The 17128-nt window shown below is 37.8% G+C and overlaps 1 protein-coding gene across 22 annotated transcripts in view; it reads left to right on the top strand.

The window, feature by feature from the left end:
* PARD3 (par-3 family cell polarity regulator) overlaps positions 1-17128 on the top strand; it is a 714326-nt gene that overhangs the window by 360081 nt on the left and 337117 nt on the right. For 17 of the 22 annotated variants that reach the window (XM_037986591.2, XM_037986601.2, XM_037986605.2 and 14 more), the window contains exon 5: positions 13838-13969. The exons of the other annotated variants lie outside the window; for them this stretch is intronic. In XM_037986591.2, coding sequence (XP_037842519.1) covers positions 13838-13969 — 132 coding nt within the window. The remainder of the gene's footprint in view (positions 1-13837; positions 13970-17128) is intronic. 22 annotated transcript variants of the gene reach the window in all.

The following is a 17128-nucleotide window of genomic DNA, read 5'->3' on the forward strand; positions in this document are numbered from 1 at the left end:
CCTCGCTTAATGACAGAGATACATCCTGAGAATTGCATTGTTGGGTGATTTCATCCTTGTGTGAACATCATAGAGTGCACTTACACAAACCTCGATGGTGTAGCCGACAACACACCTAGGTTACATGGTATATCCTGTTCTTCTAGGCTGCAAACCTATACAGCATGCAACTATACTGAATAGGCAGCGGGGACACAATGCATTCATATTTAGATATTTGTATATCCAATATATCTAAACATAGAAGAAGTACAGTAAAAATACAGGATTTTAATCTTATGTGATCACCATTGTATATGTGGTCCATTGTTTATAAGAACGTTATTATGGGGTGCATGACTGTATTTTTTTTTTGAGATATCTTCTCTTTAAGCTAATTTTTCTATAATAGAATAGAATCTAGTACATTTGCTGTATTTGGGTTTGTGACATTTCACTTCCTCTCATACTTAGATTGCACAAATGTATCATTTTCAAATGAAAATTAAATTAGAGTCTTTTAAAAGTCCTACAACTCATTGAATATTGAATGTTGACTATCAATGCAAAAATAGAACTGGAAATATTTTTCCAGATTGAACCCTTAATAAAAACAATGTTTCTGTCTACTGTTTCTTTCTGTGTGTTCCTTCATTCCTTTCAAAACCCCTTTGTTTCTTCTTTTCCTTCCCTTCCTTTTCCCCTTCTCCTTCCCTTCCCCTTCCCTTTCCCATTCCTTTCCCATTCCTATTCCTTTCCCTTTCCCCTCTCCTTTCTCGTTCTGTTCCCTTCCCCTTCCTCTTCCGCTTCCTCTTACCCATCCTTTCCACTTTTCTTCCCTTCCCCTTCCCCTTTGTTCCCCTTCCCTTCCCCTTCCCCTTTTTACCCCTTCCCTTTCCCTTCCCCTCCCCTTCCCCTTTCTTTCCCTTCCCCTTCCCATTCCCTTTTCCTCCCTCCCCTTCATCTTTCCCTTCCCCTTCCCTTCCCTTCCCATTCCTTTCCCTTTCCCTTTCTCTTCCCTTCCCCTTCCCCTCCCCCTTCACCTTCCCCTTCCCATCCCCCTTCCCCTGCTCCTTCCCATCCCCCTTCCCCTCCTCCTTCCCATCCCCCTTCCCTTTCCTCCCCTTCCCCTTCCCTCCCTTTCCCCTTTTCCTTCCCCTTTCCCTTCCCTTTACCCTCCCCTCCCCTTCCCTCCCCTCTCCCCTCCTGCTTCCCCTCCCCCCTTTCCCTTCCTCTTCCTGTTCCTTTTTCCTTTTTTTCCTCTCCTCCTCCTCTCCTCCTCCTCTCCTCTGCTCTCCTCTCCTCTTCTTTTCTTTTCTTTTGCTACTGTCTGGCTCTGCTCTATTGCCCAGTCTGGAGTTCAGTGCATGGCTTACTGCAGTTTCAGCCTTGTGGGTTCAAGTGATCCTCCCATCTCAGCCCATGGAGTAGCTTGAACTATAAGCAAGGACCACCCCACCCAGCTATTTTTTTTTTTTAAGAGATGGGGTCTCACTATGTTGCCCAGGCTGGTCTTGAACTCCTGGGCTCAAGTGATCCTCCCATCTTGGCCTCCCAATGTGTTTGGATTACAGGCCTGAGCCACTGCGCCTGCCCCAGTTTGACTTCTTGATTTCTGCTTCTCATTTATTCTTTCTAATTTATAAGGCCAACTGTCATATTAGTAAATTTGAAAGCACTATTTTATTTCTAAACTACGTTTTTAAAAGTTTATTTATTTTTTTGCCTTTATGCTCTGTTGGATTTGAAGAAGATTATTTTAAAACACAAAATACACTTGACCAGTTGGCTGCTGAGAAGAAGTTGTTTATCGTTTGGTTATTTGTGAGCCAAGCATAGCTTCCAGCATTATGGTAACCATCCAAAAGCTTAAAGGATGAGATGAGATAGTTCTTTAGCATCACAAGTCCTCCGTGACAGACCTGTAGCTCTCTTTAATTTTCTGCGGCATTAGTTTCAAGGGAGATCCAGCTGAGAGTAGACTTTAAACTATTCTGCTGCAACATTTGTATTTCCTATTAGCAGTCTCTATATCTATAAATTTTACCCTTCTATTTTGCATATTAAAATATCTTAATTTGAATACAGCACATTTTTGGACTTTCAGTTATGGTTATAATTATTTCTACAATAGGCAGGGCTCACTGAGTTATTGATAACCTCGTCTACTCTATTTCTATGCTACATTAGGAATACAGTCTGCCTTCATATGCTTTAAATATTTTGTGTTCAAAGTGATAAAATCCTAAGGTGTTATTGATAAAATTTTGGAGCCTGGTTGTGATATTTTTAGAGTTCACAAACTACTACAGGATGCAATATTTTTAGAGTTCACAAACTACTATGGGAGTATAAATCCCAAATAAAATCAGAAGCCGCCTTGTGTGCCCCCAAACTTGCATATATCACAGAGAGAAATGAATATGTTATACCCGATTGTCTTGACTTAGGGGAGAGGACCAGGAAGTATCATTGGTTAAATTATATGGAACAAAATTTTGTGTAGTCTATATACATTGAAAAATATTTTAATCTCATTTGATCTCATTTCATCTTTTTATTTATTTTTTTTCTTGAGATGGAGTCTCACTCTGTTGCCCAGGCCGGAATGCAATGGCGTGATCTCAGCTCACTGCAACGTCTGCCTCCCGGGTTCAAGCGATACTCTTGCCTCAGCCTCCCCAGTAGCTGGGATTACAGGCGCTCACTACCACGCCTGGCTAAGTTTTTGTATTTTTAGTAGAGACAGGTTTTCACCGTATTGGCCAGGCTGATCTTGACCTCCTGACCTCAGGTGATCTACCCGCCTTGGTCTCCCAAAGTGCTGGGATTACAGGCATCAGCCACCGTGCCTGGCTTCATCTTTTTAAGCTAGTTTCTATTTTTAATTTTTTATAATTTAGCTTATAAACCTAAGTATTTTCAGTTGTGAAGTTAGATCTAGTCCCTTCAAGTCCTGTTATTAACAAGTAGAGTATCAGATGGATTGCTGCAACTGGAGCACCTGTTTGCATTCTGAGGGCTCTGGCTTTAAGCATCCTTTCTTTTAATTTTGCATATATTCCTGCTACTGTTATCATCTGGGCTGCCTTTGGAGAAATGTGTTCCAGTCAACATTTCTCGAAATTTGGTAGTAGAAATGGTTTCCATTTATTTTACCTATAAGCCATATCTGTTTTTGTGGTTTTAATATTTTCAGTAATGATAACCAAGTTGTTTTTGAATACTTGCTATTCCTAGGCATTATGCCATGCTTGGTATGTTACATGTTATGTATAATTTAATTATACCTATGCCAGAAGTATAGGCACTGTTGCTGTACCCATTTTATTGGTGAGCAAGTAGAGCCCTAGAGAGTTTAAATAACTCACCTAATAATTCAACCAGCTGTTAAATGATAAAGTTATGATATAAATGTGCTGAGTTATCGTGGCTGGATACTTGCACTTTTGTTTTTACTTTTTATTGTGGCATCTTGTTGCAATAGCTGTTTTATTTGCACTTTATGTTTTTTTGTGGGGGGAGGGGAGAGTAAGGTTTCAATAGCATTATTCAAATTCCCTGAATCACATTTTCTAAAATTGTAGTTTTTAGCCATAAATGGAGGACAGAAATAGTTTCCTTGAATATTAATATCCTGTTTATAGAACATGCTTTTTCTGCTAATGAGGTTGTAGAGAGGAACTCAGGTCTTTAGAAGTTTGTGCCATCCATTTCTTTACTCTCAATGCTTCCCATGTGGCAGTGTAATTCTTCACAAAAGTCATTACTGTATGAGAAACAATATGTAGGATAAGATTATGATAAATGAAAGTAAACACTTTCTACATTAAGAAAAGAAGTATCTGTGGAGATAGTGTACCTGAGGAGGCACTTTCACAATTAAGGGGAAAGCTAAGGTAGACTGTACCTATGGACTTTCACAGAAATTACCCAGTTCTTCTGCTCATCCATCCAGTCCATTGGAGTTTGGATTGTGGGCTGAAAAGTGGAAGGAAGTGGTAATTATCTTACATTGTCAGGCTAGTTATATGTGATGTAAATCTCTTCATTTTCAAATTGTAGTAATTTATTTAAATATATATGTGTATATATATGTTTTTAAATTCAGATGAAAAATATTTAGATAAATATAAAATATTTATGATGCACATCTAAATAATGTATAAGACTGTAGGTATTTTGGAATTAGGCAACCGCTATAAGTATTTTACTATCTCTCTCCCTCTCTCTAGCATCTGTTCCGTTTTTCTTGTATTGTGCATAGTACTCTTGATGCAAAATGCTACTGTTACTTATAATTTTAGTTTTGGAGCGTACATATTTAGAGTTGAGCATTTTTGAAAGAAAATGAAATGTTGGGTATTTCTTGCCTTCAAAGTTAAGCACTTTCTAAAATGTTTTTAAATTATTTCAGATATAAATTTGTTTTTCAGAGCAACTTTAGTCAAATGTTGCTCCTCATGTTTAGTGTAGTGTAAGAAAGTGAGTCAAGAACTTCAAAATTTAAATGGACCTGAAATATTTATTTATTTATTCTTTCACACACTCACCTTTCTTGTTTTAAGGAGTATAGGTCAAAAATGGTGGTCCCGTATTCTCCATTCCTGCCCACTGCTGATAGTGGAATGCTGGTGGTTCTAGGGGAATTCTGGGACCATGCTGGCCCTTATGAAATACTGTGCAGGAAAGCAAGTGGAGGCTGTGGTTAGTGCAGCTTTCCTTTAGGCTGCATCCTTCAGTTCCTTAGAGTCCAAGAGTGGACAACATTTTTGTAATTTTTTATAAATGTTAAACTCCCCCCATCTATCTCCTTCTCACCTCTTTCTGCATGTTTTCTTAGGATAAAGAAGATAATCTAAGTAATACCTGGAAAGAGATTTTCTTTTTTTTTTTTTGAGACAGGATCTCTCTCTGTTGCCCAGACTGGATTGCAGTAGTCCAACTGTTGCTCACTACAGTCTCAAGCTCCTGGAATTAATCAGATCTTTGTATTGTAAAACAATTTTAGGCTGGGCACAGTGCCTCACACCTATAATCTCAGCACTTTGGGAGGCCAAGATGGGAGGATTTCTTGAGGCCAGGAGCTTGAGACCAGATTATGAGCAACATAGTAAGATTCAGTCTCTACAAAAAATAAAAAAAATCAGCCACGTGTGGTGATGTGTGCCTGTAGTCTCAGCTACTCGGAAGGCTGAGGTGGGTGGATCACTTGAGCTGGGCAGGTTGAGGCTTCAGGGAGCTATGATTATGCCTCTGCACTCCAGCCTGGGTGACAGAGCGAGGCCTTGTCTCCCACAAAATAATAAAGAAAACTTAAAACAAAATTAACATATTATTTTAAGAATGAAATGAGACAATTTTAAAGCCAACATTTTATGTATGATCATTCTTAACACTGTATAGTATTTCTTAATGAACCAACCATCTCTATGAAAATATAATTTGTGATCAAAGATTATATCATCGTTTTGAATTCAAGAAATGCCTTCCCATGTGATGGGATCCTTGTGTAGCAGTGACTACATATCAGAAATTATTGTCATTACGTGCCTAAACTATGGTTCCATGTTAGATTAAGAATGAGAAGTTGGAAATTTTATTACTCATGATTGAGTGGAGGCTAGGCTGGTGGTGCACACCTGTAATTCCATACTTTGGGAGGCTTAGGCAGGAGGATCATTTGAACCCAGGAGTTTAAGACCAACCTTGGCAATATAGTGAGACCTTGTCTCTCCAAAAAGTTAAAAAATTAGCTGAGTGTGTTGGCTTGCATCTGTAGTCTTAGGTACTTGGGAGTCTGAGGTGGGAGGATCACTTGAGCCCGGGCAGTGGAGGTTGCAGTTAGCCAAGATTGTGCCATTGCTCTCCAGCCTGGATGACAGAGTGAGACCCTGTCTCAAAAAAAGAAAAAGGAAATTGAGTGAGTAGAATTTGGGCATTGAGGTGGGTAGGTGTAACCATGAGAATGGGTTGCCATCCTCATCTCCACAATTTATTTGTTACCACTTCTGCAGATACCTGTTTCTTCTTTCAGTCAGTAAGAGGTTAACCTGGCTGTTGTCTCTAGCTTGTTCCTTCCAGCATTAAAATGCTGTATCCAGAATTTTTCATGGCTTCCTTCTCTGTCAAAGTGGATTAGGAACAGCTGAGAAAATTGGTTCAAACAAGCACCCTGGATGTGCTTGAGTTTTGCTAATCTTTCTCTTCTCCTTGGATTCCGTGGTTGGCTCTCTGGACAGATTCGGTGGCTTCAGAGAAATCTGTGCCCCTTTTAGTTTGATCAGACCTGCGTCTCCAGGAGAGATTTTTGAGCAATCCTTTTTCATATTGGATCCCTTTATGTTCATAGTCTGATACAGATCCATACTCCTGCGATTATTTTTCTTGTTTGATTTATAAAGATCGTTAACAAGATACTGGCCAGTTATAGGTTATGACTTAAAACATAAATGTCATGCTTCTGATTTTGCCAGTGTATCAACTTGAAGGGTTTGCTGCCGTGACAGGAATTGTATTTGGAAACTTAATTCTAATTTTCAGATTCTTTCTAATATAGAAATTTTTCTATATTAGAATTCCACCACGAAAATTTTTTGGCATATTCAGCATTCTTGAGTTTCTCACCAAATTAAATGAATTTTATTATCTAGAAGATACTGAGTATGTATCAGAATGACTGGAAAAGGCATTATCAAATGTGGAGAATGGGCCGGGCGCGGTGGCTCAAGCCTGTAATCCCAGCACTTTGGGAGGCCGAGACGGGTGGATCACGAGGTCAGGAGATCGAGACCTTCCTGGCTGACACGGTGAAACCCCGTCTCTACTAAAAAATACAAAAAACTAGCCGGGCGAGGTGGCAGGCGCCTGTAGTCCCAGCTACTCGGGAGGCTGAGGCAGGAGAATGGCGTGAACCCGGTTGGCGGAGCTTGCAGTGAGCTGAGATCTGGCCACTGCACTCTAGCCTGGGCCTCAGAGCGAGACTCCGTCTCAAAAAAAAAAAAAAAAAAAAAAAAAAAAAAAAAAAGTGGAGAATGATATAGTTCATTTTTCAGGTCAGAATGAGTTTTAAGAACTATGGATAATACTTTTAACATTTCAAAGGAAAAATCTTAGTAAAAATTTGATGTGTGTGTTAGGATATTTTATTTTGTATATTATTAATTTGTTGGATAGTTAATTTGCTTGGATAAATTATTTTCAAATTGTTTTACTTATTCCTGTTCAAAACATTAACTCAGTTGAAAATTGGCTGGGCATGGTGGCTCACGCCTGTAATCCCAGCACTTTGGGAGGCCGAGGCGAGTGGATCACCTGAGGTCAGAAGTTCGAGACCAGTCTGCTGAACAGGGCGAAAGCCTGTCTCTACTAAAAATACAAAAAATTAGCCAGGCGTGATGGCGGGTGCCTGTAATCCCGTATACTTGGGAGGCTGAGGCAGGAGAATTGCTTGAACCCTGGAGACGGAGATTGTGGTGAGCCGAGATTGAGCCACTGCACTCCAGCCTGGGCCACAAGAGTAAAACTTCGTCTCAAAAAAAAAAAAAAAAAAGAATAAAAAGAATAAAAAGAAAGTTGACATTTAAAAATGAAATATTACTTAAGAAATTTGAGCTAAATTGGTGCTACAGTATGTCTTTTGGCATTCAAAATCTCTGGATTCTGACCAGTGTTTCTGGTTGCAGGCTCCACCATAGTTTAGCAAACTATTTATTATCACTAATGATCCCAATGTGGTTGTTTTGACAACAAATGTATGGATGTTTGAGTTTCCTCTTTGTCTTGCCATAGTTCTGTTATAACAGCTTTATAAACACATACTCTTTCCTTTGTCTTTTCCACACCTCTCATTAATAGTTATTAAGAATGTGGGGAAAACATATTAGCAAAAAGGAAAAGTAAGATGTACACATGTATCAGTGCTGATTTATGTGCTGGATACTGGCTTAGGAATTACAGATAATATAGGAACAGATTGCTTGGCCTCAGTTCTACAACATTAGGCATTACATGTAGGAAGTTGCTTTGCATGGATTTCAAATATTACTTTTTAGTTAGTTCATTATACTTAGGAATAGACGTGTACCTAGAGTAAATGATAACGAATACTGTGTTTGGAATAAAAGCCTAGATTTCCTTATTTAAAGAAGAGTCTTAATAGGCATTTAGTTTATTTAAACTAATAGCAACTGCCAAATTTTCTGCCTTCATTTACAAGTTGGTGATTAAACCTGCTTTTTGTGTGTGTGAGTCATTTTATTTCACCCTTATCTGTCTCTCTTTTTTTTCTATTTTTATTTATTTTTTAGAAGATGAATGAATGAAGGTCAGAAAGTACAGATCATATTTATAGATCACCTTCTCGTTGTTATCTTCTCACTTTAGCTATGGCATTGCTTCCCCAAGGTCATACTCTGGTGTATCCATAAGGAGGTACAAAAAATAAACTCCTGCCACAAAGGCAGTAAGGAGTCTGCTACATTAAATCAGTAATATGATTGCTGATAATTTTAGCAAGCTTCATGTAATTAAAATTATTCTGGCCGGGCGCGGTGCCTCACACCTATAATCCCAGCACTTTGGGAGGCCCAGGCGGGTGGATCACAAGGTCAGGAAATCAAGACCATCCTGGCTAACATGGTGAAACCCTGTCTCTACTAAAAATGCAAAAAATTAGCTGGACGTGGGTGGCGGGCGTCTGTAGTCCCACCTACTCGGGAGGTTGAGGCAGGAGAATGGCATAAACCCAGGAGGCGGAGTTTGCAGTGAGCCGAGATTGCGCCACTGCACTCCAGCCTCAGCAATAGAGCGAGACTCCATCTCAAAAAAAATTATAAGCCATTATTATTAATTTTACGTCAGTCTCCTAATTTCAGATTAGATATCCTGAAAATAGTTCCCTTCGTTTTTTGTGTATCGTTTCCTGGAGAAATAATTAAGTAAAACATTGGATTTTCTTTTACTGTAATTACAGTGTTGAAAAATGTGAAATGTAAAATCTTAACATCTCACGGGCATATTTGAAACCATATGATACATAGAGGTTCTGAATGAAATGTATATGTATTGAGTATTTTGTATTTCAAAATATGGTATGATTTCTCATAATTCTTTAAAAAAATTGAAATTTTTGCACTGAAGTGAAGTAGAAACATAGTTGGGTTTCCTATGCCAACATAGAAATGTTTATTACTTCTGTAATGTTCATGAAACCCCAGTTCTGACTTCTGCAACATAGGGATATAGTCTTGCCAAGAAATCTGACCATCAGCTAAATAGCTGTTTCTGGGAGATAAAGCCTTGGAGTTGCAGCTTAGTATGCCGGGAATGAGCTTCTATCTCAAGGCATTGGGTGGGTTCTACATGATTTTACTGAATTGTAATAAGCTTGGGGAGGGCTGAGGTGGGAGAAGACATTACTTTCCCTACCCTGAAAGAGATTTTCTCCATAGCCGGGATACCACTACCAGGGAGCAGCAAATTAATATGCATTTCCCAGCCGGAGTGGCTTTTTGACACCTGATGCTGTGGCAGTACATTTAGATGATAAGGAAAATCCCTGATCACAGCAGGAACATCTGTTTTTTTCTGGCAAGAAGGAAAATTTCCCACCTAGCTCAAAGCTGAGCAGCTATTTGGGGCAGCCTCATAAGTGGAGGATTAAAGTTATAATTTAAAAAAGGGAGAATAATTTCTTATGGTATTTTTCTTGTATAATCTTTTAGATAAAGTAATAACTCTAACAAATAAATTTGACAGTAAGTTTTATAATCATTAGAATTGTGTATATTTAATTTAAAATTTTTGGTTTATAGTTATAATTTGATTCATAAGTGAGTGTATATAGTCTTGAATAGACTAGTTACGACTGCCATATTTTAACAGTTATTTACACTAAAGCAAATATTTTCAAATTGAAAATAGAGTGCATGATGTATATTTCAATGGACAGTGGTATCTAGTATAAATTGTGTTGTAGAAAATATTTAATACATTGTATGCTGCGATGTTTATCATAAATACAGACACACAGCTTTACAGGCCTACAGTCCTTGTATGCACTTGATACACATTGTATGCAGTAGATGGTGAACTAGATTTGTGGCCAGATTTCAGGATTGGGAGGAAGGAACATGACTGAAATGCTAGTAGGACCTGCATGATGCTGTCAGAAATATAACAAGTATGTTGATAGGAATTAATAGTGTATTTTAAAAATTATTCAATTGATTGATCATTCAAGATTGCTGTAAGTAACTGCAGTTTTCATACATTATACATAAGTCAATATATGGATTCATTATTGATTTTACATGAATTAGGAAAATTGCTTTGTTATGAGAGTGAACGCCAGTTTTAGTTTTATTATCCATGAACTCAAAGTTGATTCCACAATTATAAAATTGTGGAATTCTTCAAGTGTAGTGGAAAATCGCAGACCTTGCCATCTTCAGCCATTCTGTCTCTTAATCTGATTATTGTATGTTGCTGTGCTGCAGGTACTGCATGTCATAATTGACTTACATGGAGAAACAGTGTACTATTTTTTCTATGCAATTGGAAATAATCACATTTGCCAGAGACATCATATGCTGTAGGTGTGACATGAAGTTGAAATAGGCATATAACAGTGGTATACATCTTTTAGTATAAATCTAAAAATACAGTCATTACATTTCACCGAAAATACATTTTACTAAAGTTTATCTTAATACCTCTTCGAAGTATTCCCTAAACAATTTTTAAAACAACTTATCAAAATATTCTTTTAAAATTCCAGGATTCTGAAACCATGTGAAATAGGCAACATAAAAAATATTCATGAAAAAGTCACCCAGGTTGGTGTAAGCCACTGTGCTAAGTGCTTGGGTTTAAAGGTGAATGATGATTTTCCCAGGCTTCCCTGTAAGAATAGAAATAGCAGCTTTTAAAGTTAACTAAATTATAAGTTAGAACCATAATTAAAGTAAAATTAGAACAGAGTGGTAACAGAAAGCATGGCATGATTAGTTCTATTGAGAATCAGGGACTACTTCTTAGAAAGTAGCATTTGAACTGGGCTTTGAAGAATATTCAGTATTTCTATAGGAGAAATGATATGGGAAGTCCAGGTGTCAAAGAAAGCAAGAATGAAGGTGAAGAAATTTGTGTGGCACAGCAAGCACCATTGTCTGAAATTCCCTCTGGTCTACCTACAGTGTTTGCTGGAGGTTTGATGTGACCCAACATACGTTTCAGGAAACTCCTCTGCCAGAAAGTGGTGCGGAGCATTATTAGAGAGGCTGCGACTAGAGCCTGTGTCCAGTTAGAAGGCCACTGTTAAAATGTCAGGTCAGAGACAAGCTGATCCTGAACTAGGTTTATGGCCGAGGACCAAAATCAGCAAAAATGTTGGATCAATAAGACCTAGAAGCTGTGGAGATCAAAGATGGAGGAAAGAGAGTAAAACTAATTCTAAATATTTTAGGGAATGGTGCCTGAGCAAAATAGGGAGCTCATTTTCGAGGTATCTTTGGGACCTCTTGTTGGAAACTGAGATCATGAATTCAGGAAACAGTTTCTTTTTCGTGACTTATGCCTAAAAGTTGTCAGGGTGGGATGTGGTGAAATTGTGCGGTTTTTGAGCTTGTCCAGAGAGGTAATACTCAGCAGTTCATAGAGCTAACAAGACCATTTACGGGAAGAGGAAAAGTGGCATAGATTCAGGAAGGAGCAGAGGGGTGGGTACCAGTAGCATACTGGATTCCAGACACCAAAAGGTGACAATTGTGTGGAGCCTGATCTCTTCATTTCGAAAGTAGACTCGTTTTCTTTTCAAGTGGTATTTTGTCACTGTGCAAATATCCAGTTATCTATCAACTCTTAAAATAATGGTTTTAGTATGGTTATCTTTGCCTGAATTATTTCATTAGGAATTGAAAATGGTCATGTTTCTAATTCTGTTGTTAGTTCTATTTCTATTATTTGGCATTCTTCTGAAAAGATAAGTTTCCCCTCATCAGCTGGTACTGTTGATGTCTCTGAAATACAGTTCTTACTGAAAAGAGAGGGTAGATTTTTAAAAATACTTTTGGTTTAATTATTCATTTTCTAAGTAAGCAGTTGGTGTAATAATCACCTCAAATGGTGGGTAATGAGTATGAAAGCCTGGTCCCTAGTCAATGATAGCCTCAATTTTTATTTTTGACATAAAAATTATACTTGCATTTCAGTGTACTTTAAATCGTCCTCCTCTTTGTAGACACATAAGGTTCTGTCACTAATAAATAAGGTTCTGTCATTAGTAAGTTTACCCTTTATGACTTATCTGAATTTCTATGATTTATAAAAAATTCTTATCAGAATAAGCTTATCAGTGTATCTATGGACTATCATATGAAACAGTATTTCTTTTTTTCTGAAGCTTAAGTTTTAAGGAGAGACTCTTAGTATCATGAGATACGGTGAACTTTAGTTTCTAGTTTGCTTCCTTAGTTAGTTTTTTGTCCATGTCTTCTCCTTGCCATTTCTATTAAAAAACAAACAAACAAACAAACAAAAAACTTGCTGCTAAAGTTCTGTCTCGCTAGTGAGTTTTTAAAGATTTTATTTCTTGCAGGTTAATTCTTAAAGTTTATAGTTTCATGTCAAAGTTTATGTTGGTAAATGTTTATCAGTTTCTTTTTGTTTGAACATATGTCCCAATATTGACATAAACCCAAGACTATCAATTCATTTTTAAGTTTTATTCCCTGATAGAACTCATGAAGGAAGAGCAAATAGTATCCTGATCTATAACTAAGTTATACACACTGCAAACCTATTCTATTGCACTTTTTTGTTTCTGTGTTTGTATTGAGTGTTCATATAGTTTAGCACATGAAGAGTAAGTATCAATCCCACATGTAATACTTATAGCCAGATTACTCTTAACAGTGTTACTAAGAACAATATGTTAGTACTTCTTCTAACTTGGTGTACTGAGCTAAGTGGATCCAACTAACAGTAATATTTTACTTTGTTCTTGTAGGAGATGATTTAGATTTAGTCATTGAACTAAAAAGTATGACTCTCCTAGTTTATCCTAGGTTTCTCATTTCTTTTTAGAACATTGAAAGGAAGTTTTACAGCTCATAAGCCAAAGGAAGTTACTATAATTTTTTATTTGAAATAAATATCAAGTAGCATTTGGTTGTTCTGGGGAGTATTAAAAACTTAGTTGATAAATATTTATTTATGTAAAGACATCACTTGTCATATTCATGTCACAGTGAACAATTATGTATCTATTATGTAACAAATAATTGTGAAAGGCCAGTTTTTTCCCCTGATACTTGAATTAATGCTGACTACTAACTTGTGAAGTAGATAATAGAAACAACCTGGATAATCTAAATCTCTTATCCAAAAATCACAAAACCATAAGGCTTTGAAGAAAGGGCAAATTTATTGTCTTCCTTATTTTTAGCATTTCTAATGAATTAAGATGGTACCTCATAATTTAGTTATGAGACTGGAAAGAAGAGAAAATGCTCCAGTTGAGAAAGACTGAAAGTCTCATATAGAAGTTCACTTTTCGGTGCACGTACTTGGTTTAGGTGATTGATTTGGGTAGGAGTGCAAAGTGTAGTGTTGTGTCTGTTGTGTGCCGTGTGTGCCCTTCCTGCTGTAATTATTAGACTTGCCTGTCCTCGGCACATGGTTATAATTCCAAGGTCTAATCTGGGTGGAATGTTCTCAATCAGCTATTTTGTATAGGATTGGAAAGATGTTTTAAATATGTAGAATCATTTTTCTGCTACTTTTGAAAAACCAGGTGCATTACTGATTTGCAAGGTCTGGTTTTTTACAAGACGCCTTTTTGTTTCTTTTTGAATAGAAAGATGAAAACTACAGAAGCCTCCCACGGGATACTAGTAACTGGTCTAACCAATTTCAGAGAGACAATGCTCGCTCGTCTCTGAGTGCCAGTCACCCAATGGTGGGCAAGTGGCTGGAGAAACAAGAACAGGTAACATGACAAATCCTTATATGTGCGTCATTGCTGTAACATCCTGTCCCATACCCCAAAGATATTTCTCCCATCTCAATCATTGGTGATGATTAAAAGTAAATTATTTTAACAAATTTTAGTTAAGTACCAGTCTCTATGTCAGAGTTTAACATAAATGCAGGATATTTCTGGTTGGTCTCTGATCACAGATTTATTGTGAGCAGTTATGAATATTTGCAGTAGTTTCTGAAGGTTCAGGGCTTTAGAGTTTGTAATGCAGAGGTGCAGATGTTTGGCAGTGAATCGTGCTGTGAGTGAGTAGACTTTCAAGACTCTTCTTTTCTTTGATAGGCAATAATTCAAAGGATCTGAAGATGCAAATTGAAACTTTCTGTTTTATCTAACTTCACTGTACAAGAGAAATATATCCTATGGTGTTGTTTTAGAATTTAGATTACTGTATTTTGTCATGTTTGGGCACTTATCCCTTCATAAATTTCAAGGACCTATTTTAGGTTTATCAGTCTTTAGAGTTATCTGTTTCACTGTGCAGTGCATCCACCTACAATTCATGAAATCAGAATTGTTTACCACTCAGAAATAATTGTTTTCTGCCTTGGAAAGAATGACTGTTTACAAAGTTGTTGCATCACTGTTAGAAAAGTCCTCCTTTCATATGACGACTCAGAATGTATCTGATGAGTTAATTCTTTCAGTGTTTTTTTTTTAATGCCTTAGTTGTTTGTTACTGACTCACAATGGGTTTTTTTGGTGGAAGGGAATCCCAGTGTTTTATAATTTTAATTGTGCTTTCTCCCAGCTTTATTGAAGTATAATTGACAAGTAAAAATAGTATATATTTAAAGAGTACAGTGTGAGGTTTTGATATATGTATATATTAGTAAAATGATTGACACAATCAAGATAATTTATCCATCACATTACATAGATATAATTTTGTGTGTATATGTGGTGAAAACACTTGAGATCTACTCTGTTAGCAAATTTTTAAAAATTTAATTTAATTTAATTTTTTTGAGATAGGGTCTTGCTCTGTCACCCAGGCTGGAGTGCAGTGGTGCAATCATAGCTCACTGTAGCCTTGAACTTCTAGGCTCAAGTGTTCCTCCTACCTCATCCTCCCTGGTAGCTAGGACTATAGGTATACACCACCATGCCCAGCTAATTAAATTTTTTTTTTTTTTTTTTTTTTTTTTTTTTTGTGGAGACAGGGTCTCACTTTGCTACCCAGGCTGGTCTTGAACTCCTGGCCTCAAGCAGTCCTACTGTCTTGGCCTCCCAAAGTGTCATAGTTATAGGCATGAGCCACTGTGCCTAGCCTCTTAGCAAATTTCAAGTATAAAATATGTTAATTAGACTCACCATGCTATATGTTAGGTCTCCAGAATTCATTCATCTTACAATTGAAAGTTTTTACCCTATGGCCAATATTTTTCCTTTTTTCACACCCCACTCCCTGTGGTAACTGCCATTCTACTCTATTAGCATAAGTTCATTTTCTTTCTCCTCCAAGATTCCACTTATAAGTAAAATCATACAGATTTTGTCTTTCTGTGTTTGGCTTATTTCTCTTAGCATAATGCCCTTTAGGTTCATCCATGTTGTCACAAATGTCAGAATGTCCTTCTTTATGAAAGGCTGAATAATATTCCATTTTATACATTTATGTGCACACAGACACACACACACACAGTGTATATCACATTTTTTTTAATCCATTCATCTGTTGTAGGTCACTTAGGTTGTTTCCATATCTTGGCTGTTGTGAATTTATGTTTCCGTGTACATGGAATTGCAAATATGTCTTTGATATAGTGATTTTATTTATTATGGATATATATGCAGAAGCGGAATTGCTGGATCATATGGTAGTTCTATTTTTGAGGAGACTTCATACTGTTTCATAGAGGCTGTCCCAATTTACATTACCACCAGCAGTATACCAGGGTTTCCTTCTCTTCGCATCCTTGCTATCACTATATTTTGACTTTTTTTTTTTCTTTTCTTCTTTCTTTTTTCTATTTTTTTGAGATGGAGTCTTGCTCTGTCGCCCAGACTTGAGTGCGGTGGTACGATCTCGGTTCATCACAGCCTCTGCCTCCTGGGTTCAAGCAATTCTTCTGCCTCAGCCTCCTGGGTAGCTGGGATTACAGGTGCCCACCACCACGCCTGGCTAAATTTTTTTGTATTTTTAGTAGAGACGGGGTTTCACCATGTGGCTTAAACTGGTCTCGATCTGTTGACCTCGTGATCTGCCCACCTCGGCCTCTCAAAGTGCTGGGATTACAGGCATGAGCCACGGTGCCCGGCCTTTTTTTTTTTTGGAACAGAGTCTTGCTCTGTTGCCCAGGCTGGAGTGCAGTGGCGCAATCTCGGCTCACTGCAACTTCTACCTCCTGGGTTCAAGCAGTTCTCCTGTCTCAGTCTCCAAAGTAACTGGGATTACAGGCACACACCACCATGCCCAGTTAATTTTTTGTATTTTTAGTACAGATGGGGTTTCACCATGTTGGCCAGGGTGGCCTCAAACTGCTGACCTCAAGTGAGACACCCGCCTCCGCCTCCCAAAGTGCTGAATTCAGGCGTGAGTCACTGTACCTGGCCATATTTTGGTGTTGTGATAACAGCCATCCTAACAGTATGAGGTGATGTCCTACTTTGCTTTTGATTTACATTTCCCTGGTGATGAGTGATATCAAGCATTTTTCAGTGCTTTTGATAAAAAGCCACATGTTTGTTTAGTTGGTCACTTATTTTCTTTTTCGTTTTTTTTCTTTTTTGAGACGGAGACTCACTCTGTTGCCCAGGCTGGAGTGCAGTGGCACGATTGTGGCTCACTGCAACTTCCACCTCCCCGGTTCAAGTGATTCTCCTGCCTCAGCCTCCCGAGTAGCTGGGATTATAGGCACATGCCTGTACAAAAACCATGCCCAGCTCATTTTTGTATTTTTAGTAGAGACAGGGTTTCACCATGTTGGCCAGGCTGGTCTCGAACTCCTGACCTCAGGCGATCCACCTGCCTCGGCCTCCCAAAGTGCTGGGATTACAGGTCTGAGCCACTGCACCCAGCCAACTTATTTTCTTTAAAAAGTTTATGTGGATGGAAAACAAGGTGAGTGCTCAAAGAAAGTTTAGTTACTTTAGTAATTTTAAAAA

The sequence above is a fragment of the Chlorocebus sabaeus genome, chromosome 9 (assembly GCF_047675955.1).
Source record: "Chlorocebus sabaeus isolate Y175 chromosome 9, mChlSab1.0.hap1, whole genome shotgun sequence".
Taxonomy (NCBI): Eukaryota; Metazoa; Chordata; class Mammalia; order Primates; family Cercopithecidae; genus Chlorocebus; species Chlorocebus sabaeus.